General features: G+C 41.8%; 1 protein-coding gene across 6 annotated transcripts in view; it reads right to left on the bottom strand.

Moving 5' to 3' along the window:
* ANKRD6 (ankyrin repeat domain 6) overlaps nt 1-25,444 on the bottom strand; it is a 256,760-nt gene that overhangs the window by 98,101 nt on the left and 133,215 nt on the right. For all 6 annotated transcript variants that reach the window (XR_012318432.1, XM_073675704.1, XM_073675705.1 and 3 more), the window contains exon 2: nt 24,243-24,508. Coding sequence is in view for 5 of the 6 variants with exons in the window: in XM_073675704.1 (XP_073531805.1) it covers nt 24,243-24,362 (120 nt within the window). In the remaining variant the exon portion in view is untranslated. The remainder of the gene's footprint in view (nt 1-24,242; nt 24,509-25,444) is intronic.

Here is a 25,444-nt window from a genome sequence, read left to right as displayed (position 1 = left end):
CCCACGGCCTCGGCCTCTACATGCACCATCATCACCATCACGTCCAGTTTCTCGTCCCTTGCCACGTGCCTTGCCCTTTTAAATGGAGGACAATATCTTCCACGCTCACTACAAATGACTGAATTAGGAGTGAACTTATATGTGATAAGTGTGACGGAGAAACCACAGTTTTAAATACCTGGCCTGTAGGTAACTATTTTGAACAGCAAACTGGTGTCAATTGCTTCACTGACACACTGAAACAAATTTTTAATGGAGGTCAGAAATAGCAGTACTTTCTGAAAACGTATATGTGATAAGTGTGACGGAGAAACCACAGTTTTAAATGCCTGGCTTGTAGGTAACTATTTTGAACAGCAAACTGGTGTCAATTGCTTCACTGACACACTGAAATACATTTTTAATGGAGGTCAGAAATGGCCATATTTTCTGAAAACGTATATGTGATCCGTGTGACGGAGAAAACACAGTTTTAAATACCTGGCCTGTAGGTAACTATTTTGAACAGCAAACTGGTGTCAATTGCTTCACTGACACAATGAAACAAATTTTTAATGGAGGTCAGAAATGGCAGTACTTTCTGAAAACGTATATGTGATCCGTGTGACGGAGAAACCACAGTTTTAAATGCCTGGCTTGTAGGTAACTATTTTGAACAGCAAACTGGTGTGAATTGCTTCACTGACACACTGAAATACATTTTTAATGGAGGTCAGAAATGGCCATATTTTCTGAAAACGTATATGTGATCCGTGTGATGGAGAAAACACAGTTTTAGATACCTGGCCTGTAGGTAACTATTTTGAACAGCAAACTGGTGTCAATTGCTTCACTGACACACTGAAACAAATTTTAATAGAGGTCAGAAATGGCAGTACTTTCTGAAAACGTAAATGTGATCCGTGTGACGGAGAAAACACAGTTTTAAATAGCTGGATTTGTAGAGCTGTAATATGGAAAGGACCTGGCTGTATTCTGCAGTGCCAACAAGCAAATGGCGCTGAAAAACAGTGTTCTCTGGATTGCTTTTTAAGCAAATAATGAGGATTAAGATCCAAAAAAAAAATATTCCTGGCCCCTGAGACCAGGGCCTATTTCTAGAAATATCTAACAGCAGCAGCAGACAGAACTGGAATGGAGCCTCTTGTGCTATGTGCGCTGCAGTCTGCTATATACACTGCCTGCCTGCCTATATACACTGCCTGATATCTCTGCAGATGGATTAGTCCTCAGAAGGACTGTTTGTTGAGATGGATATGTGCCTCTAATATAGTTTGGTACACCTACACTAACTAGAAACAAGTGAATCTCTTCCTAGCTCAGCAGCAGCTCTCCCTACACTGTCTGATTCCGGAGTTACTGTGACGAGCATGGCGGTGCCAGGTCTGATATAGACTTGATGACACTGTGCGGCCAGCCAATCACTGTAATGCCACAACCAACATGGCTAAGGCATTACAATGAGTGGCAGGCAATCCTTGCATGTTCATTGCCTGCATGGCACAGGGATGGTGCTCCATCCCTATGCTATGCAGGCGATCAGAATAAAAAAAGTGAAAGTCCCAGAGTGGGAGAAAGTAAAAAAGTAAAAAAACTCTCAGAAAGTGAAAAAAAAAGTAAAAAAAAATTGTAAAAATATATTTAAAAAAATAATAATAATCCACCAAAAATAATAATATAATGTACCCATCAATAAATATTATTATGGAAAAGAAAACAAAACAATAAAAGTACACATATTTGGTATCGCCGCGTCCGTAACGACCTGACCTATAAAACTGTCCCACAAGTTAACCCCTTCAGTGAACAAAACAATGCTTTATCATCATACTGCCAAACAAAAAATGGAATAACACGCGATCAAAAAGACAAATATAAATAAAAATGGTACCGCTGAAAACGTCATCTTGTCCTGCAAAAAACAAGCCGTCATACAACTCCATCGTCCAAAAAATCAAAAAGTTATAGCTCTCAGAATAAAGCGATGCAAAAAAATATTTTTTTCTATAAAATAGCTTTTATTGTGTAAAAGCGCCAAAACATAGAAAAACGATATAAATGCGGTACCGCTGTAAACGTACTTACCCGAAGAATAAAACTACCTTATCAATTTTACCACACGCGGAGTAGAATAAAAATTTAAAAAAAAAAACAATTCCTGAATTGTTGGTTTTTGTTTATTCTGCCTCCCAAAAGCTGGAATAGAAAGCGATCAAAAAATGTCACGTGCCCAAAAATGGCACCAATAAAAACGTCAACTCATCCCGCAAAAAACAAGCAGTCACATAACTCTGTCGGCCAAAATATGGAAAAATTATAGCTCTCAAAATATGGCGCTCTCGATTCCAGCCGATTTTGCGTTCAAAAAGTCACACAGTGCTCCTTCCCTTCTGAACTCTGCCCTGCGCCCAAACACTGTATTTTCCCCACATATGGGGTATTGGCGTACTCAGGAGAAATTACACAAAGGTTTTTGGGGTCCATTTTCTCCTCTAACCCTAGTGAAAATAAAAAAATTGGGGCTAAAACATCATTTTTGTGGAAAAATTTGGATTTTTTTATTTTCACGGCTCCATGTTATTAACTTCTGTAAAGGACTTGGGGGTTCAAGGTGCTCACCACACATCTAGATAAGTTTCCTGAGGGGTCTAAATTTCAAAATGGTGTCACTTGTGGGGGGTTTCCACTGTTTAGGCACATCAGGGGCACATCCGCTAATTATTCAAGCAAATTTTATATTCAAAAAGTCAAATGGCGCTCCTTCCCTTCCGAACCCTGCCGTGCGCCCAAACAGTGGTTTTCCCCCACACATGGGGTATCTGCTTACTCAGGAGAAATTGCACAACAAACTGCATGGTGCAATTTCTCATGTTACCCTTATGAAAATGCAAAAGTGGGGGCAGAAAACCATTTTTGTGGGAAAAATGTGAAAATTTTATTTTTAAGGCTCAATGTTATAAACTTCTGTGAAGCACCTGGGGGTTCAAGGTGCTCACCACACATTTAGATAAGTTCCCTGAGGGGTCTAGTTTCCAAAATGGTGTCACTTATGGGGGGATTCCACTGTTTAGGCACATCAGGGGCTCCCCAAATGCAACATGGCGTCCGCTAATTATTCAAGCAAATTTTACATTCAAAAAGTCAAATGGCGCTCCTTCCCTTCCGAACCCTGCCGTGCCCCCAAACAGTGGTTTTTACCCACATATGGGGTATCTGCGTGCCCAGGGTAAATTGCACAACAAATTTTGGGGTCCATTTTTTCCTGTTACCCCTGCGAAAATAAAAAAAATAGGGTCTAAAGTAACATTTTTGTGAAAAAAGTTAAATGTTAATTTTTTTGATTCCACATTCCAAAAATTCCTGTGAAGCACCTGAAGGGTTAATAAAGTTCTTGAATGTGGTTTTGAGCACCTTGAGGGGTGCAGTTTTTAGAATGGTGTCACTTTTGGGTATTTTCTCTCACAAAGGCCCCTCAAAGTGACTTTAAATATGATGTGGTCCCTAAAAAAATGGTTTTGTAAATTTTGCTGGAAAAATTAGAAATCGCTGGTCAACTTTTAATTCTTATAGCTCCCCAATAAAAAAAAATTTTGGTTCCAAAATTGTGCTGATGTAAAGTAGACATGTGAGAAATGTTATTTATTATTTTGTGTGACATATCTCTCTGATTTAAGGGCATAAAAATTCTAATTTTGAAAATTGCTAAATTTTCAAAATTTTTGCCAAATTTCCGTTTTTTTTCACAAATAAACACAAGTGATATCGAAGAAATTTTACCACTATCATGAAGTACAATATGTCACGAAAAAATCTCAGAATCAGGGGGATCCGTTGAAGCGTTCCAAAGTAATTACCTCATAAAGTGACACTGGTCAGAATTGCAAAAATTGGCCCGGTCATTAACGTGCAAACCATCTTGGATTGTAAAGGGGTTAAAATCTGACACCAACTGTGTCTCTATCTACCCTCTCTTGTCTTACCTGCCCATGTTATGTCTTATATTATATACAATGTGCTTTTTTGAATATATTTAATAAATTATGGAATCTTTTTAGTCATCACATTGTTTCTAAATCATGTGGTATTTGGGGTGTTTGAAACACTTATGGCTTTTTTTTTCTGCTCAATATGTTGCCTTTAGCTCCTGATTTAAAGTTCAACAGCAAGCCTTCAATACAGGTATTATTTATTTGTTAAAATGTAGCTGTCACTGACAGGACTGTCATGAGCAACAGAAGTGTAACATGTAATTATTTACCATATTTTTGACCTATGGGTATTTTTTGCAAAGAAAACATCTAGCTGAGAAATCCCTGCTTTTTACAGACTGCAGTCAGGGTAGAGAGCACATAAACAACTCAACCTGATTATTGAGAGAACTGTGTGACTGTTCATAGCTGCACAGTTCTCCCTACCCTGTACTGGTCTATATGTAGATACAGAGTAGAAGCTGAACTTGATAGGTACATGTTTTGTCAGAGAGAACTGTGCTTCGATTCATAGATACACAGTTCTGTCTCTCCTTGCCCAGAAATGATCTGCATGATCTGTGTAGGGCAGGAAAAAAATAAGGCAAGTGTTTGCTTACGGAGCTTGGCCATCTAGCTGTAGTGGCCTCCGCAAGCTACTGCACATGCGCCTCCTATTCAATTCAATGGGAGGCAGGTGTGTAGTACCACGCGGCGGCTACTACAGCTAGACGGCCAAGCTCCGCAACTAAGCGCTTCCGGCCAGCGGCTGCCGCCAGCACCAACAGCAGCTGATCGGTGGGGGTGCCAAGTGCGGGACCCCAGCCGATCAGACATTGATGCCCTATCCTACGGATGAGGCATAAATGTAAAAGTAGTGGACAACTTTAAGAGTCTTTTGTAATCAGGCCAGAAGCCACGCAGCCAGTCTGTAAATCAAGATCCATACTCCAACTGCAATATACAGATGTGTGTAACCGGCAGTGTTACTTCGGGTCACTAGATGCCACTGTAGGGCCACAGAGTTGTGAAACAGTAAGCTAATTAGCTGAAAGACCACATGAAGTGCCTGGGGAGTCTGTGCAGCACAGCTAACAAACTGTAGACCCCAGGGAGCTAGCCTAAAAGTCACCCGGGAGAGCCAAAGTGAACACGCAGTGATGCAACAGCTGCCAGGAATATGTGAGGCCTGGGGCATTCCAAGAAATGATGGTGGCACTGTGTTGAGGCCTGAAGAATCCAGCCTGAGAGAAAGATTCTAGACGGCTGATGTACTGAGAATTTTTACTCCCCATTTATACAGAACTCGAAAAATAACATTCATATTATTTCTCCAAGGCAGAAACAACCTACAGATACTGTGTGTAGATAAAGGCCCCCATACACATTAGATTAAAGTTGGCTGGAATCACCAACATTAACGGGTTTGGTCAACATTCTCATGTGTATTGGGGCCCCAATAGATGATAGCTGGGGAAAATGAAAATCCAGCAAGTCCGATTTCAGAATGCAGATTTATTTTATTCTCTAAAAATTAGCTGCCACAAGAGATGTCTGCCAGCGCTTCTCTAAAAGAGAACACAGGAGGAGCTTGGCTGAGCGAGTGCTCCTGTGTATGGCAAAGATGGCCAGAAAGGTCCTCGTCAAAGGGATACTACGACAGAGAGTGGTCTCCTCTATTTCAAGGGTCAGAAGATCGCAGCCTTTGGCTACACGCACGCCTATACTAGTTGGATCCGCTTTGCTTTCCAGTTAGCTATGCAGATTTCCCTTGTTTGTTGGTTGCAAGTGTTAAACACTCCTGCTTGTCTCCTAAAACTTTCCGTCCTGAGTTATCTCAGCTGTTCTGATTTTCTCCACTCCCCTCAAGCCAGTGATATCTTGCCATTTCTTGGAATTAGCTTGGAGCTGTGAGCTATGGAAAGAGAAGTAATTTAGGACGTTTAGAAAGTTTGTCTGGTGTCTTCCTTATCCTTATCTTCCTTTTGCTTTGCCTCTCCCTTTCTTTCCCGTTATATCCAATTCCATAGTCTGGGTGCACTTACAGTGATTGCTGTTTTCTTTTGTGTCTTTATTTTCGAGCAGGACTAGTGTTCCTGCTGCCCCATGCACTAGCCAGGGCCGTGCTTAGGACGTTTAGAAAGTTTGTCTGGTGTCTTCCTTATCCTTATCTTCCTTTTGCTTTGCCTCTCCCTTTCTTTCCCGTTATATCCAACTCCATAGTCTGGGTGCACTTAGAGTGATTGCTGTTTTCTTTTGTGTCTTTATTTTCGAGCAGGACTAGTCTTCCTGCTGCCCCATGCACTAGCCAGGGCCGTGCTTAGGGCAAGTCAGGGATAGGAATGTGATCGCCGCACGGGGTGAAAGAACCCATCAAGGGATGTCAGGGACCTCAGAGTTGCGCAGGGCAAATTTCAGGGGTTGTCCCTCTAATATTTCCCTAGTGGCAGTGCTCCACTTCCCATCCACTTCGCCGTGTGCCGTCTGGCTCCTTGGTAGAGCATGACAGTCCCCCAAGCGATCAATTGGCTGACAGCTATCTAGAGTGTACGGGGGGCTGGGGAAATATGGTTGGCACTAGAGTTGGTGCAAATTGATTCAGAGAACCCAATCCAGTGGTCAGGTCAGTAATCTCAAGCCGTTGGGTTGGAGTCCTGAGAACTGCCTTCATACCTTGCAGACAGTATTTTACACACAATAATTTAACAGTTTGTGTATTACATTTTAATTACTGACCAATGATGTCAGTGATTCAATATAAAATAATTAAATATAAATATTATACAATGCGCATTTCTTTTATTGTACATAACCTTGAAAACCCTAATCATTTTTCTTGCTCACATTTACGTTACGCGGTGTCAAGTAGATTTTGGTAATAAAATACCATAACTTTGGAAACAAGCAGCTTCATATGGCTTCCACAATCACTGCATTCAGCCCCGTAATGCAAACACCAGGATCTTATAGTTGTTAATGGAGGCTCTCCAAGGTGTGTGCTGAAGTAATGCTAGATGCTGACATTTATGACATCTCCGAGAGCCATTTCAAGACTCAAATTCCCAGTAGCACAAGCCCCTATGCTACTAAATACAAACATAGCCATTTGTGATAAAGTCTTCTCTGTTAGCCACGCTAATTTGATTTTGTCATCGTGCAGTAAAATTACATGAATGAAACAAATGGCTCCCATTCAAGAATGGAAACTGAACAGAACATACATTTAACATGAACTTCTAAACGATAATCCGACACATGTATGCTGCACAACTATCTGGAAAATTAAACAGACTTTTACAATTGCAATGATATCAACTAATCAAAGTATCACAGCAATTATTCACGTTAATCTTTGAACTGTATAATTTACTCAAACAAATGACAATATCGAGATAAAATTAAAAAAATGTTTTACGGGCTTTACTGTACAGTACTGAACAGAGCATTGTCTTTCACTTCGGCTGTTATATATGTGCCTGTTAGTACATGGGTTGTCTCAAATAATAACTGGCAACAAGGCATGCACTTATTATTTCGGCTGCGTGCCCACTATGCGTTTTTCAAGCGCTTTTGCCGCGGAATTTCCGCAGCGAAAACGCTTAAAAAACGCTTGGTAATACGTGCCCCAATGATAATCCGCATGTGCTGTGCATATGCTGCGGAAATTTCCGCTGCGGATTATCATTGCTGAAAAATACGCAGCATGTCCATTAATTTTGCGGACACGCAGAGTAATTAATGCACGTGCGGATATTAATGCACATACGGATATTAAGCGATTCAATGTGCGGATGGTACCCTGGTCTGGAGAAGAGGAGACTCTCCTCCAGACCCGGGTACCATAAGGGTCTGCAAAACAAATAATTTAAAATAAAAACATTATACTCACCTCCTGATAGCCCCCGGTCTCCATAGCGATGCGTCCTCGCTCCCCGGCAGCTCACGATGCTCTAAAAGGACCTGCCATGACGTCATTTAGTCATGTTACGGGTCACGCGACCGCCAACGTCAGCGGTCGCGTGACCCATCACGACTAAATGACGTCATGGAAGGTCCTTTTAGACCATCGCGAGCCGCCGGGGAGACCGGAGAAGGAGACCGGGGGCCATCAGAAGGTAAGTATAATGTTTTTTTTTTCATTTTTATCATCTTTATTTCTTTTTTTTTAACTAACTTGGTCACACTATATAAAATCCATGCCGGTTGCATGGATTTATATAGTGTGACAAAGTTGTCAAGCACTTTTCCATGTGATGCTAAAATCGCTTAGAAAAGCGCTTGATAACCCGCATGCGGAAATGCATGCAAAAAACGCTTGGCAAACGCTTCTACCTGGCAGGAAAACACGCATGTAAAATCAGCATACGTTTTTCCTGCCAGGGAGATGCGGAAAAAAGCTGCAGCATTTCTGCATCGTGGGCACTTAGCCTTATTGTTATTATTTATTTTTAGAGCACCATTGATTCCATTGGAAAGATTAATTAACGTTTGTCCACATTGAGCTTTAGGAAGCGTGATGAGAAGATGGAGGATATGGCTGATAGACACTCAAGGATTTTGGACAGCAGAGAGGTGACATCTGGGCCAGAGAGGTAGATCTGAGTATCATCAGTGTATAGATGGTACTGGAAGACATGGGACTTTATGAGTTGCCCCAGGCCAAAGATATCGATTGAGAAGAGTAGAGGTCCCAGAACAGAGCCTTGAGGGACACCAACAGAAAGAGGGCGGGATGAGGAGGTAGTGTGGGAATGGGAGACTTTAAATGTGCGGATGGAGAGGTATGAGGAGATCCAGGAAAGAGCAAAGTCTTTGACGCCAAGGTAAGAGAAGAGGGGAGTACTCGACTGTGTCGAAAGCAGAGGACAGGTCTAGAAGGAGGAGTATAGAGAATTGTTTGTTAGCTTTGGCAGTAAGTCGTTGGTAATTTTGGTCAGGGAGTGGTGAGTACAGAAGCCAGATTGTAGGTTGTCAGAGTGAATTAGATGAGAGATGGAAGGAAAGTTCAGAATCTACATCCTGTTTGAGGAGTTTGGAAGCGAATGGGAGCAGCGATATGGGGCGATAGCTGGACGTAGAGGTTGTGTCGAGGGATAGCTCCTTTAGGATAGGTGTGATAGTGTCATGTTTGAAAGCAGAAGGGAAAGTACCAGAGGTTAGCGATGGGTTGAAAGGATGGGTTGGGGCTGGGATAAGCCTGGTGGTGAGGTTGGGGAGGAGGTGGGATGGGATGGGGTCAAGTGCACAAGTGGTGAGGCGCGATTTGGAGAGGAAATGAGTGAGCTGTCCTTCAGCGAAGGTGGGAAGGAAGGTTATGGGGGAGGAGGAGTGGTCTTTTATACGTAGGAGTTGTGGTGGATGGGCAGTAAAGACTTGCCTTGTGTGGTCAACCTTATTTTTGAAATATGCGGCGAAGTCTTCTGCAGAGATGAGGGAGGATGGAGGGGGCAGTGGAGGAAGAAAAACGCCAGAAAAATTGCTCAAAAAATATTGACAATGGCTTGTTTATATGTTAATTCTTTTGAGTATTTTTAATTAGCTTAAATGGAACCTGAATGTGTAAAAACACCATTAACCTGCAGATATGGGGTTAATCTGCAGGCTAATAGCGTTCTAAACCTGCACGGCACTCGCACTTTGCGCCCGGCTCCTGTGAGGAAATTAACTTTATTCCCCCCAGCAGCATTCGGCGTTCAGTCATGGGGATGGCACCAGCACTATTTCAGTCACCTCTCAGCATTAGAGTCTGCTGTCATTCAGTGCGGGGAGCTGGGTTACAGCCGCCGTTCTCTATACACAGAGCGGAGACCGAAACCGCGCTGGCGCTAACCCCATGTTTGAATGGCAAATGCTGCTGAGGGGAATAAAGTTAATTTCCTCTCGGGATAGGGGGTCAAAGTGTGGGTTCCAGGGTGGTTCAGAATGTTATTAACCTGCAGATTAACGCCATATCTGCAGATTAATAGCATTTTTCACGTGATAGGTTCCTTGTCACCAGGATTGTCCCATATGAGGTAAGGCCAGTATCTTTCAGCCCTGATATACACTGTGTTCCAAATTATTATGCAAATAATATTTTCTCAGATTTTCCCAAATTACCTATATGAATTGCAGTCATTGTAATTTTCCAGTCAAATAACTATTAGAGTATAATTTAAAGGTTTTTGTACAAACTGCCTATGATAACAGTATATTTTTAAAAAAATAAAAAACTCAAACTGCACTCAAAATGCATGTTCCAAATTATTATGCACAGCAGAGTTTTCAACCTTTTCATTTTAATAAAGAACAAAAAAATTGTCATTTTTGAAATTATAAGCATTAGCAGGTTATTACAAACTGAAATCAAACAGTTTTCAACTCAAAACTTTATTCTAGGTGATGTTACATTTGCACATAGGACCCCTTGTTCAAAAGGAGCTTCTGAACTCTCTCGTCCATTGAATTTGTCAGGTTTTGGATGGTTTCTGCTTCAATTGTTTTGCATGAGGACAGAATACCCTCCCAGAGCTGTTGCTTAGATGTGAACTGCCTCCCGCCATCATAGACGCTACTTTTGATGATTCTCCAGAGGTTCTCAATGGGGTTGAGGTCAGGGGAGCATGGGTGCCACACCATAAGTTTATCCCCTTTTATGCCCATAGCAGCCAGAGATGCAGATGTATTATGTGCAGCATGAGAAGGGGCATTATCATGCATGAAAATGATCTTGCTGCGGAATGCACGGTTCTTCTTCTTGAACCATGGAAGGAAGTGCTGTTTGAGAAACTCAACATACATTATGGAGTTCATCTTTACCCCTTCAGGGATCCTAAAAGGGCCGACAATCTCTCTCCCCATGATTCCAGCCCAAAACATTACTCCACCTCCTCCTTGTTAGCGCCATAGCCGTGTTTGCATGGGGTGTCCATCAACCAGCCATCCTCCACTCCATCCATCTGGACCATCGAGATCATTTCATGCATGATAATGCCCCGTCTCATGCTGCACATAACACATCTGCATCTCTGGCTGCTATGGGCATAAAAGGGGACAAACTTATGGTGTGGCACCCATGCTCCCCTGACCTCAACCCCATTGAGAACCTCTGGAGCATCATTAAAAGGAGTGTCTATGATGGTGGGAGGCAGTTCACATCTAAACAACAGCTCTGGGAGGGTATTCTGTCCTCATGCAAAACAATTGAAGCAGAAACCATCCAAAACCTGACAAATTCAATGGACGAGAGAGTTCAGAAGCTCCTTTCGCACAAGCGGTCCTATGTGCAAATGTAATATCACCTAGAATAAAGTTTTGAATTGAAAACTGTTTGATTTCAGTTTGTAATAACCTGCTAATGCTTAGAATTTCAAAAATGACCATTTTTTTGTTCTTTATTAAAATGAAAAGATTGAAAACTCTGCTGTGCATAATAATTTGGAACATGCATTTTGAGTGGTTTGAGTTTTGTTTTTTTTTTAAATATACTGTTATCATAGGCCGTTTGTACAAAAACCTTTCAATTGTACTCTAATAGTTATTTGACTGGAAAATTACGATGACTGCAATTCATATAGGTAATTTGGGAAAATCTGAGAAAATATTATTTGCATAATAATTTGGAACACAGTGTACAGCATTCTAATATGCTGTACATATGCCCCCAATCCAGCTGCAATACTAGAAAAAGACCTTTTATAATACTCACCCACGAGACGTTCGGGTCTGATGGGCATTGCTGTCTTGGTTCGGCACCTCCTCTCTTCTTGCGATGCCATCCTCTTTCTGAGCTTCGTGTGGATGACGCATTCTAAGTCATCCACACAGTGTCCCCGGCTCATACTCCTGCGCTGGCGTACTTCTCTGCCCTGACTAGGGCAGAGTAAAGTGTTGCAATGCACATGCGCTGGGGATCTTTGGCCTTTTCATGCGCATGCGCACTGCAGTACTTTGTTCTGCTCTCGAAAGGGCAGAGAGAAGTATGCCAGCGCAGGAGCGCAATGCTGGGGACACTGTGGTGTAGGGGTGGCTTGAATAGGGCGGTTTGATCACTAAGACCGAATGCTTGCTTTTTAAAGAAGCCCCATGGCAAATGTAAGTCCTAAAAAAAATTTCATTTCAGGAACATTAGTCAGCGTCTATGAATTTGACCTAGCATAATAGGATCGTGGATTCTGACTGATAAATTGGGAAGCATATCCATTTTGGAGGACATTATGCTCTAGCAACGTATCTGTCATAAACAAATTAAAAAAATTAATTGGTCCAAAATCTTCCACCTCCACATTTATACCAGGAATAGCATTAAAACCAGGGATGAATGGAGTAGCCGAATCCGAAGCTTCCCATCTGGGAAATGCTACATCTAGTGGCAAAGCCCCTTGTGTACATTGGCATGCGCCAATTCACTAGGGATATTGCTTGTGCTGGCCATTGTTCCCTGATTTGGAGATGTTTCTCCAGTAGCGATATTTGCCTCTCTTGTACTGGTACTTGTCGTTTTTGAGGATGGACCAGAATGACTGCTCATTTCTGAGCTATCACTTTTGGTCAAACTAAAGCCCTCTAATTCATCATCGCCAACTGACATTACACTTCACTGTCAGGCTATGTGCCCACGTAGCAGATTTGATGCAGAGCGTTTTTGCCTCACTCTGTCAGAAAAAAACGCATGCAGATTTACATGCGTTTTTTCTGCCAGAAAGAAGCATTTTTTCAGCGTTTTCGCATGCGTTTTTTCAAGCAGTTTTCCAAGCGATTTTGAGCATCACTTGGAAAAGTGCTTGACAAGTTGGTCACACAATATAAATCCATGCAACCGGCATGGATTTATAATGTGTGAACAACTGATGCTTTAAATGCAGCATCTATAGTAAAAAAAAGAGAATTAAAACGTTAAAAATAAAAAAAAACCTGTATACTCACCTCTCCGGTCTCCACCAGTCTGCTCCCGGCGGCGTCCACTCTCCTCAGCGTCCCGCAGTGTACTGTCAGGACCTGCGGTGACGTCATTTAGTCAGCTGATGGTCACGCGACCATCACCTGACCGCCGACGTCGGCGGTCACGTGACCATCAGGTGACTAAATGACGTCACCGCAGGTTCTGACAGTACACCGCGGGACGCCAAGCAGAGAGGACGTGGCCGGGAGCAGACCGGGGGCCGCCGGAGAGGTTAATATACAGGTTTTGTTTATTTTAAACTTTTTTATTTCTTTTTTTTCACCGCGTGGTAGCCGGGATGAAGAGGAGTTGTAGTCTCCTCTTCATCCAGGGTACCACGCGCACCGCGATTACGCTGCAAATTCGCGGCCATTGAATTTAATTGAAACGCAGCAAATCCACATATACCTGCGGGTTTGCTGCGTTTCAATGTTCCTCAATGGCCGCGAATTTGCAGCGTAATCACGGTAGAAATCGTCATGCTGCGTTTTGCAACGCATTGCGAATTCGGCACGCAAATTAGCGCATCATGTGCACAGCACATCCGAATTCACATTGCTTTGCATGACAGACTGTTTTACAAGCGTTTTCGCAGCCGTAAAAACGCCGCAAAAAGGCTACAAAAACGATACGTGGGCACTTAACCTCAGAGCATAAAAGGGCAAACGCCTCCTCTGCAGTACAAAACTGACGTACCATTTTATTACTTTATATATATATATATATATATATATATATACAGTGTTGGCCAAAAGTATTGGCACCCCTGCAATTCTGTCAGATAATACTCAGTTTTTTCCTGAAAATGATTGCAATCACAAATTCTTTGGTATTATTCTCTTCATTTAATTTGCTTGCAAGGAAAAAACACAAAAGAGAATGAAGCAAAAATCAAATCATTGATCATTTCACACAAAACTCCAAAAAAGGGCCGGACAAAAGTATTGGCACCCTCAGCCTAATACAGGGCTCGACAAACCCAGGCGCCTGGTCGCCAGTGGCGCCTAGAAAATGTTGTCTGGCGCCTAGAAAATGTTGCCTGGTGCTTGAGGAGTTGAGAAGAAAAAAAAAAATTACTCTCAATCCAATCCCACCTCCTGCACGGAGTCATCCAATCGGAGGAAGCAGGGACAGTATCGCTCAGGCCGCCTTCTCCACTTTGCTCCGCCCCCCTTATGCTCCGGGACTGGACAGGGAGAGTTGGGTTACGGGGGAAGGATCGCTGTGGCCGGGGGCCCGTTCTCATCTCCCGCTACCTGTGTAAGTACATACAAAGGCCGTGCTCCCCGGGGAGATGCCGTGTGTGAGGGGGTCTATATGTACATACAGTGTGTGCCCCACCATCCCCCCTCCCCGGCCGCGTACAATGAGGCCGCAGTCGTGCAGCCGCCGCGCTGCACATTCGCTGCCCGTGGTATTGTGTGAGGAAATTCTCGTCTGCTGTGAGTGCGGCGATTGGAACCTGATGGCCGGGAGGGGGTAGCGCTGCACGGCTGCACAACCGCCTGCGGCCGCCAGGTGGCGCTCCGCCGAGTGCTGCGCACAAAGCAGCGCGAGGGGCAGCAAGACAAACATCAGCCTCTGTCCATGGTGATCGCCCGCCGCTGACCCCTCCTCTGTGGCCGCTGAAGCACTGCCCGGTGTGTAATGCTGCAGTGTCCCCAAAATCACATGGCCACACACTACATACGTTACCCAGCAACCCCCTCCAATGTGTGTGTTATTAAAAGGTCTTCGTTTTACTTGCAATCATCAGCTGCAGTATATACTGGTGTATATACAGCACTGTATATACTGCAGTATATATGTATGTACATTGGTGTACATATGTATATCCACCAGTATATATGTATATCGTGCTGTATATACAGCAGTGTCTCTATGTATATACATCATTGTATATATGTATATACACCTGTGTATATATGTATATACCCCAGTCGCTATATCTATATACTATAAAAAATTCTGGCTCCTAAATTTTTTGGCTGGCTCCTAGATTCTGAACAACTTTGTCGACCCCTGGCCTAATACTTGGTTGCACAACCTTTAGCCAAAATAACTGCGAACAACCGCTCCCGGTAACCATCAATGAGTTTCTTACAATGCTCTGCTGGAATTGTAGACCATTCTTCTTTGGCAAACTGCTCCAGGTCCCTGATATTTGAAGGGTGCCTTCTCCAAACTGCCATTTTGAGATCTCTCCACAGGTGTTCTATGGGATTCAGGTCTGGACTCATTGCTGGCCACCTTAGAAGTCTCCAGTGCTTTCTCTCAAACCATTTTATAGTGCTTTTGGAAGTGTGTTTTGGGTCATTGTCCTGCTGGAAGACCCATGACCTCTGAGGGAAACACAGCTTTCTCACACTGGGCCCTACATTATGCTGCAAAATTTGTTGGTAGTCTTCAGACTTCATAATGCCATGCACACGGTCAAGAAGTCCAGTGCCAGAGGCAGCAAAGCAACCCCAAAACATCAGGGAACCTCCGCCATGTTTGACTGTAGGGACCGTGTTCTTTTCTTTGAATGCCTCTTTTTTTTCCTGTACACTCTATGTTGATGCTTTTTCCCAAAAAGCTCTACTTTTGTCTCATCTGACCAGAGAACATTCTTCCAAAATGTTTTAGGCTTTCTCAGGTAAGTTTTGGCAAACTCCAGCCTGGCTTTTTTATGTCTCGGGGTAAGAAGTGGGGTCTTTCTGGGTATCCTACCATACAGTCCCTTTTCATTCAGACGCCGACGGATAATACGGGTTGACACTGTTGTACCCTCGGACTGCAGAGCAGCTTGAACTTGTTTGGATGTTAGTCGAGGTTCTTTATCCACCATCCGCACAATCTTGCGTTGAAATCTCTCGTCAATTTTTCTTTTCCGTCCACATCTAGGGAGGTTAGCCACAGTGCCATGGGCTTTAAACTTCTTGATGACACTGCGCACGGAAGACACAGGAACATTCAGGTCTTTGGAGATGGACTTGTAGCCTTGAGATTGCTCATGCTTCCTCACAATTTGGTTTCTCAAGTCCTCAGACAGTTCTTTGGTCTTCTTTCTTTTCTCCATGCTCAATGTGGTACACACAAGGACACAGGACAGAGGTTGCGTTAACTTTAATCCATGTTAACTGGCTGCAAGTGTGATTTAGTCATTGTCAACACCTGTTAGGTGCCACAGGTAAGTTACAGGTGCTGTTAATTACACGAATTAGAGAAGCATCACATGATTTTTCATAGGGTGCCAATACTTTTGTCCACCCTCTTTTTTAGCTTTGGTGTGGAATTATATCCAATTTGGCTTTAAGACAATTCTTTTTGTGTTTTTTTCAATGAAGACAAATTAAATGAAGAGAATAATACCAAAGAATTTGTGATTGCAATCATTTTCAGGAAGAAACTGAGTATTATCTGACAGAATTGCAGGGGTGCCAATACTTTTGGCCAGCACTGTATATATATATATATAAATGTACACTATAATATTACATATATTTTAGTAAAAAATATGTTCCTAACAAATTATGTATATACTGTAGTATTGTATATAGAATTTGTATGTATATATTAGTACAAAAATGAACAAATTGATTAACGAAACTATTGATTAACGTAATTAATTGATCATAACTAATTGATTAATGTAACTAATTAATTAAGGTAACTTTTTAACGTGACTAAATGATTATCGTAACTAATTGATTAACGTAACTGCTTGATTAATCAAATAATTTATGGAACCACTAATAACACAGGTATGCAAAATTTGGGTTCATGAAAGTTGTTTCAAATTCAGTGACTGATTAAATATAACTGTTTTCTTATGCCCTGATTTAAAAAACAGTTATATTTTTAACCGTTACATATGGATTTTGCAGAAAACGCGCGTGACAGTTCGTACAAGCAAGATGAACAAGAAAAATCTTTATTGTAGCCAAAAATGTACAGAATATTATATATAAAAATGTATTGAACATTCAATCTGCAACTTTATTGGAAATTAATTCTTGCGCCTTTTCCTTTTCTCTTCAAAGCTTCTGTTGATACCTTTTCTCTTATAGAAGGTCTGCGGATCTTCTCTGTGAAGCATCCAGTAGTAGCCCCCATCATGTTCACGTTCCATCTACCTTGGTATCGTCGTTCCATCTCCTTGATATCCTGATGAAATCTTTCTCCTTGCTCTTCGCTAACAGCACCAAGGTTTTCAGGAAAAATAAAATGTAAAATTCTAATTCATCAGACACCCCAAAGCTTTGAAACGTTTCAGCATATTCTCCACGATAGACTTAAATTTTGAATCTTTGTTGTTACTTAGAAATTTCTTCATGACTTCTTTAAAAGAATCCCAAGTCCTTTTCTCAACAGCTTTCATTATTGTTTTGAACAAGTAGTCCTTCATGAGTTTCCGAATATCCAAAGCCACAAAAATACCTTCCTTTAGTTTTGCTTCAGACTGTTCCTGCAACATGGTACTTAAAAGTCTCTCCTAATTTTGGTAGAGCTTTCACAAACTGCTTCATCAGTCCAAGCTTACTGTGGAGTGGTGGTAGGAGAACTTTAGTGGGGTCAACTAAACATTCCGCAATTATGTTCTTGAGTCCAAGTTGCAAAGATGTTCTCGTCGACAAACTTTTTTGGCTCCTGTGATGAGTCCTATCCCAGCTGTCTTATTCACACAAATAGCATAGATACTTTGTGTGTCCTCCTTGCTGCCCAAAAAGCAAAGAGAACTTTCAGATCACCACATATTAACCATGCTTGATCCTCGTAGTTAAGTTTCTTGAGAATAAAGTCTAAATTCTAATAACTTTCCTTCAAGTGCACAGAATGCCCTACAGGCACTGAAGCATACTTGCTGCTATTGTGCAGTAGCACAGCTTTCAGACTTTTTTGGATGAATCAATAAAGAGTCTCCACTAGCTCACTTTGTTTTCAATGTTAAATTTTTCCATCAGCCCTGGAACATCATTGCAATACATTAGAGCACGGTCTTGAGAAAAATATGGAGATAATTCCTTTCCTCAGCTTCTATACCATGAAAAATCATTTCTGCTTCTGTACCATGAAAAACTATTTCTAACTAATGACATCAAAATCATCCACCTATGGTCACGCAAAGGGGTCAAAGTATGGTACAAGAAAAAGCCTATGGAGTCAGTGTTTGCGAAAAAACTGTACGTGATGGAATTTTTTTGATATTTTTACTGAGTTCAGAGATCGAAAGTATATAAAAATCACCCTCTTACTTTTCAAACAATTTTACCCTTGCAGACGTTTGTAATTGATAGGAAAACAATTGCGATCAACCCTAATGATTTATTTTAAGAATATAAATAATTATGAATAATCTAATTTATCTAGTCAACTTATACTATACTAAACACCTACCCTATCTATCCCTATATTCTAACTAAATAATTGATGGACTAACTGGGAAAGGGGGGAATCTATTGATTTGTGTGTGTTTTTTACAGTATGACAAGATTTCTCACTGACAAAGCTCTTTTCAAAATCACTTGTCTTGCTGTTTCTCCTCTGATCGCTCAATGGCAGAAGATCAGAGGAGAAACAGTGTTTTATATGAGGCAAATCACCGGGAAAAGTTTGTTACTACAACAAACTTTCCCAGCGATTGCTGTCATTGGCTGGCATGACAGTGACGTCATCATGACCAGAACCAAGCAGGTCTTGATGAGGTCAGGAGTCACAGCTAGCGATCTACACTGGAATCCTGGTGCTTGCAGGTATGTGGGGGGTCTCGATCTCTGCAAGACCGCTGACCGGTGCTGCACAAAGCCCAGCAAGCACAGACATTTATCTGCCGTTGGCGATCGTGAATGGGTACCAGGGTTTGTCTACTACTCGGCCGCAGGGATCATGTGACAACAATTTTACGAGAGCCCCAGCAGAGCCAGTGTCCACACTGCTGGAATCACGCTGGAAACTGAGGTGAGTACGAGTATTATTATTTTACAAGGGGGAAACATAGGGACTTAGAAGGGGTTGTCTGAGTAGTTGACAACCTCTTTAAAGAGTAACTTTCTTTTCTTTTTTTTTTAAATAATTTTGTCTAGCATAGAAAATTATGTGACTTTGATAATTACTTTATTAAGGGATCTGTCTTCATTCCTGTACAAAAAAATTGCCTGTGAGTGGCCTTCAAACCCTGGTTTTCCCCCGATTATTTGCTTGCCTTTACCTGCATTGATAACAGAGCTTACTTATCTAGAGTACAGATGATGGCATTCAAAGGGATAGCCCTTGTTTCCTCATGTGAGTGTTGTGCTTATCAGAACAATCTCTTGCAGCAGTTTATCCCTAAAATTAACACTGAGCTGAGCCTTTCACTGCAATCATCTGCAGGGCCACCATCAGGGCATTACTGCTCTTACTGGCATATGGGGCCCGGTGAGCAGAGAGGGCCCGGTCGGGGCCCCGTTCTCCTGCTCACCGTGCCCGAGCGGCAGCATTTTGCTGGTTCAGTGAACCTGTGTCCTCGGACACAGGTTCACTTTAAATCTATTGCCGTGCGGGGGCAGAATTGAGACATGGAAGGCAGAATGGAGACATGGGGGGCAGAATGGAAACGTGGGGGGCAGAATGGAAATGTGGGGGGCAGAATGGAAACGTGGGGGGCAGAATGGAAACGTGGGGGGCAGAATGGAAACGTGGGGGCAGAATGGAAACATGGGGGGCAGAATGGAGACATGGGGGGCAGAATGGAGACATGGGGGGCAGAATGGAGACATGGGGGCAGGATGTGGGACATTATTACTGCAGGGGCTAATTAAAGGATATTATTACTGCTGTGATGTATGTTATTTTTGAGGATACTGTTTTCAGTGGGGGGGGGTTGTCCTGTTACTGTGCAGGGCGACACTATGTCACTTTTTTTCTTCATCTGGTGTAGTGTAGAAGTTGGCAAAAAATGGGGAATGTGCTCTGTAAGCTGCTCTAGATAACGGTGTTATTTTATGCAGAGATGACTCATGGCTGGAAGAAGGGATAGCGGTCTGTGCTGGATGAAGAGGAAAAGCGAAGATGAAGGTCTTCAACTAGAGACATCACCGGTGAGTCAGTGTGTTATCTGTACACTCACACTGTACACTGTATATTATGTACAGAGATCCTGTGTATAATAGTACTTATGGTAATATTAGTATTCTGTTTTTTTATTAATGATCAGTATTGTAGCATTCGGTCACTATGTGGTGGTAATATGTGGTCTGGTCATGGTGTAGCGGTATTCGTCCCTTGTATGTGGTATTATTCGGTCACTATGTGGTGGTAATATGTTGTCCGGTCATGGTGTGGCAGTATTTGTCCCTTGTATGTGGTATTATTTGGTCACTATTTTGTGGTAATATGTGGTCCAATCATGGTGTGGCGGTATTTGTCCCTTGTATGTGGTATTATTCGGTCACTATGTGGTGGTAATATTTGATATGGTCATAGTGTGGTGGTATTTATCCCTTGTATGTGGTATTATTGGTCATTTTAAAAAATGCATGTGACACATTCCCATAAATAAAAATATACCTAAAAGAGTATTGGGTACTATAAGAAATGTTTAATAGGTTAGAGTAGAGTAAGATCCGGCCAGAAGAGTCTCCTTTTTGTGGTGGCTGCTTAAAAAATCTTTTGGCCAAAACAAAAGCGGCTGGCTATATATGTGATATGGTGTTCAATGGGAACTGTTAATGTGTGATTGGTGAAGACGTGGTGCAGAAAGTAGAGTTTTTCCAAGAGTGGGCGGGGGGACTGTGGAACGTTCAAGGGGTGGAGGAGGAGCTGGGGTGGAGGCGGAGTCTCAAGGGGGCCCGAAAATTTTGCCAGTATGGAGTCCCGAAATTCCTAGTGGCGGCCCTGGTCATCTGTACTCCAAATGAGTACCGTATACGCTGGTATCAAGGCAGCTAAAGGCAGCCAAATAGACTGGGGAAAAGCCAGGATTGGGACGCCACTTACATGCAATTTTTTTAAAGAATGAAGACAAATCTCTTTTTAAAGTGATTGCAAAGTTTCACAACCTTCCATACTGGACACAATTGATAATAAAAATGTATCTTGGTAACAGTTTACATTGATAAGAATACAATTTGCTTAGCATTCAGACTTTTCCAGCAGAATGTACAATTTCTAATTTGAATAACTTAAAAATGTACCATGTATATTAAATCTCTATCCAGAAGTTTTTATGAGTGATGTATTTAGATAAATATGGAGATTTGCCACACGTTATCCCTTGCGGTCGGGCTTGTGGAAGAAACCAGCTTGTGGGAGCGTATTTTAGGCACAGGACTAGAGGGAATTAGGAGAGGAAGCATATACAAGGAAAGGCATTTGTGAGAAGAGTTATAAAAAAGCTAAAAGGGTCTTATGAAATATGAACAGGTGAATAGCGAAGCAGTCAGAATAAATGTACTGATTTTTAGCAATAGTAAAAATATTTTTCCTGGATTTGGGGTTTCATTCACTTATGCATTATTAAATAGTTAAAATCTGGGTCGAGGTTAACACAAAGTACTACACACTTCAGACCGGAATGCAGGCTGTGAAATCGGAGTCGTGGTCGGTGTCCATTTTGGTGGAGTCGGAATCGGAGTCGGTATAAAATGGACCGACTCCAACTTCTAAAATATATAAGAAATTGGGTACAGTAGTTCAATGCAGTTTGTGGGGAATATTTTTTTCATAAGAATTTGGGAAAGTTATGAAATGTTCTATGAATGTCTGTCCTATTCCTTAGCTAAGGGTCTAGACTTTTAGCCGAGATGAATTTGTCCTACAGTAAATTTATCACTTAACCCTAGAACGCATACCTGGGGCCTCGCAGGCCCGCCCTGTTAATTGTTTTCTATTTTCTGCAAGATTACTTTAGTTGGAATTTTGAAACTCTAGGTATTCCTCAGGTATATAGTTGTTTGTCATTTTTGTTTGAGTTATTCCATGTTATTTGCACACGGGCCTAAAAGGCCCCAGGTATGTGAAAGTGTAGATTTTTATGGTCATGCGTTCTAGGGTTAAACATGATCCATGTAAGAGGGAGTCAGAGTCGTGGAGTCGGTGTCATGGAAATTGAGGCGTCAGAGGTTTGGCTTACCGACTCCACAGCCCTGCCGGAATGTACAGTCTGTATTTCAAAGGTAGGTTCATATGACCGTGTTTTCCGTCAGAGTGCTGTCCATGAAAAAATGGACAGGACTGAAACCAATGTTATTCAATAGGGCAGTGCAGGTGAACAATTTATTTTCACAGACCAAATCTGTATGTGAAAAAAAAATTCGCAGTGTGCAGTAGTTTCATCTATTTTGGATGACACTCGCCCATCAAAATGGAAGAAAACTATGATTTTGTATACACTAATGTGAACCCAGTTTTAGTATTACTGGAGATCATCTGACATATATATACTGTGGGGGAAATAAATATTTGATCCCTTGCTGTTTTTGTAAGTTTGCCCACTGACAAAGACATGAAGAGTCTATAATTTAAAGGGAAGATTAATTTTAACACTGAGAGATAGAATATCCCTAAAAAAATCAAGAAAATCACATTGTATAAATTAGATAAATTTTTTTGCATTTTGCAATGAGAAATAAGTATTTGATCCCTCTGGCAAACAACACTTAATACTTGGTGGCAAAACCCTTGTTGGCAAGCACAGCAGTCAGATGTTTTTTGTAGTTGATGATGAGGTTTGTGCACATGTCAGGAGGAATTTTGGTCCACTCCTCTTTGCAGATCATCTCTAAATCATTCAGATTTTGAGGCGGTCGCTTGGCAACTTGGAGCTTCAACTCCCTCCATAATTTTTCTATGGGATTAAGGTGTGGAGATGGGCTAGGCCACTCCATGGCCTCACTGTGCTTCTTTTAGCGAGCCACTCCTTTGTTGCCTTGGCTGTATGTTTTGGGTCATTGTCTTGCTGGAAGACCCAGCCATGACCCATCTTCAATGCTCTTACTGAGGGAAGGAGGTTGTTGGCCAAAATCTCACCATACATGACCCCATCCATCTTCCCTTCAGGACGGTGCAGTCGTCATGTCACCTTTGCAGAAAAGCACCCCCAAAATTATGTTTCCCCCACCATGCTTCACAGTTGGGACGATGTTCTTAGGGTTGTATTCATCCTTCTTCTTCCTCCAAACACGACGAGTTGAGTTAATGCCAAAGAGCTCAATTTTTGTCTCATCTGACCACAGCACCTTCTCCCAATAACTCACAGAATCATCCAGGTGTTCATTGGCAAACTTCAGACAGGCCTGCACATGTGCCTTCTTGAGCAGGGGGACCTCGCGGGGATGGCAGGATTTTAAACCTTTAAGGCGTAACGTGTTACCAATGGTTTTCTTGGTGACTGTGGTCCCAGGTGCCTTGAGATCATTAACAAGTTCCTCCCGTGTAGTTTTAGGCTGATCTCTCACCTTCCTCATGATCAAGGATACCCCACGAGATGAGATTTTGCATGGTGCTCTAAATCTATGTCGATTGACAGTCATTTTGCATTTCTTCCATTTTCTTACTATTGCACGAACAGTTGTCCCCTTCTCACCCAGCATCTTACTTATGGTTTTGTAGCCCATTCCAGCTTTGTGCAAGGTCTATGATCTTGTACCTGACATCCTTAGAAAGCTTTTTGGTCTTGTCCATGTTGTAGAGGTTAGAGTCTGACTGATTAATTGAGTCTGTGGACAGGAGTCTTTTATACAGGTGACTATGTAAGACCGCTGTCTTTAATGCAAGTAACGAGTTGATTAGGAGCGTCTAACTGGTCTGTAGGAGCCAGAACTCATAATGGTTTATAGGGGATCAAATACTTATTTCTCACTGCAAAATGCAAAAAAAAATTATCTAATTTAAACAAAGTGATTTTCTTGATTTTTTTTGGATATTCTATTTCTCAATGTTAAAATTAACCTACCCTTAAAATTATAGACTGTTCATGTCTTTGTCCGTGGGCAAACTTACAAACAAGGCAAGGGATCAAATACTTATTTCCCCCACTGTATATATTATTTTATTGTCAGGACCTAATATGACAAGACCTATTTAAGAAATTCTCTGGGATTATGGCTTATACCGCTCTCATTTGTTCCTAAAATACAGCTGACAATAGGGATCAAGGTAAGATAAAGAAAACACAGAGGTGCCTTAAGCCTGATTTATAATGCATCAGGTAGCAGTATATACTAAAGAAGCTCACTAGAGATGATATTATGCATACTACTCCTTTATACAATGAAACTTAAAACTTATACCTAAAAATTATTCAACTAGACATAAACTCGAAGAATACATGTGACTGTTGGGCTAAGCATGATTTGCCGTCCTTACAATAAGATAAATGATTTCCTAGTTACCTTGGTAACTGCTACCTTGGCACCCTTGTTAATAAGCTGCACAACATTATCCACTTGGCCTTTGTATGCAGCTACGAGGAGGCGTTCTGATAGCGCAGCGACCACATCTTGCTGGCTCATGAATTAGAACCGGCAAGTCCTCAGGACAGGAGTAGGATACAGATGTGCTCATTAACTGAGAATCTTTTCACAGGAGTGCAAGTACAACATACTTCACAGCAAGGACGCCTTTTGTATCACATACTTCAACTTGGCATCTTGTAAATCTGAAAGAAAAGAAAAATAATTCATTAAAAGAGTAGAATATGCTACATACATTACTGTGCTACAAATTCAATATATAAAGTAAGGTGACAAACAGAAAACTGCTTTAGGCCTCATTCAGAATTGTTCTCACGGATACAACACGTATCCATTATAATCTATGGTGCTGTTCACATGTCTTTGTTTTTTATGGACCGTGTGTCCATGCAAAACACAAGGAGACATGTTAATTATTACCAACAGCATGGATGACAATGGCCAATATAAGTTTATGGGTCAAGTAAAAACACGTACAGCACACGGAGTAGCTGTGTTTTTTCTTTGTTTCGTTATCCATACCAGAAAAATATTGATGACTCACTGATGGTGAACATGGTGTAACAATGCTACTCACTTGGGAGTGATATGAGGTATCACAGGAATCGTTTCTACTTAAAAGTCCGGCTGGTTTATTGCAGCCCTCATAAACCCCATCATAGCAAACTCAAATACAGCCCTTGTCCGGCTGTATTTGTACAACATAAGTACAACATAAAGCAAAAAGTCCATATAATAGTGCAGGTTAGCCCACCTGGCTTAGAGTCCAGCTTCTTAATCCTTTAGCAAAGGCACTCAACCCAGGAGATCTGCACACCTCCAAACACACAGACATGTGTGAGATAAGGAGGTCTCAATTTACAAAGTGAACCACACCCAGGGTGGAGATATGGTGAGTAGTCATCTCTTCCAACTCTTCAGCTACTTACAATCAAACTGTGATGGCCGATTAATCCCTTTTAGTCCTATATGTGCTAAAGCATTTCTCCAAGTTTATCTCCCATTCAACAGGTGTCCTACAGCCACCTTACAACAGACACACAGACGACACACTGACGGAAAACACTGATGACACAGGTACCATTTTTTCAACTACATGTTTAAACATGGACATGTGAATT

The sequence above is a fragment of the Phyllobates terribilis genome, unplaced genomic scaffold (assembly GCF_046119375.1).
Source record: "Phyllobates terribilis strain yellow unplaced genomic scaffold, ASM4611937v1 Scaffold_3__8_contigs__length_932513732, whole genome shotgun sequence".
In the NCBI taxonomy this organism is placed as follows: Eukaryota; Metazoa; Chordata; class Amphibia; order Anura; family Dendrobatidae; genus Phyllobates; species Phyllobates terribilis.
This window is presented reverse-complemented; position numbering and strand designations above follow the sequence as displayed.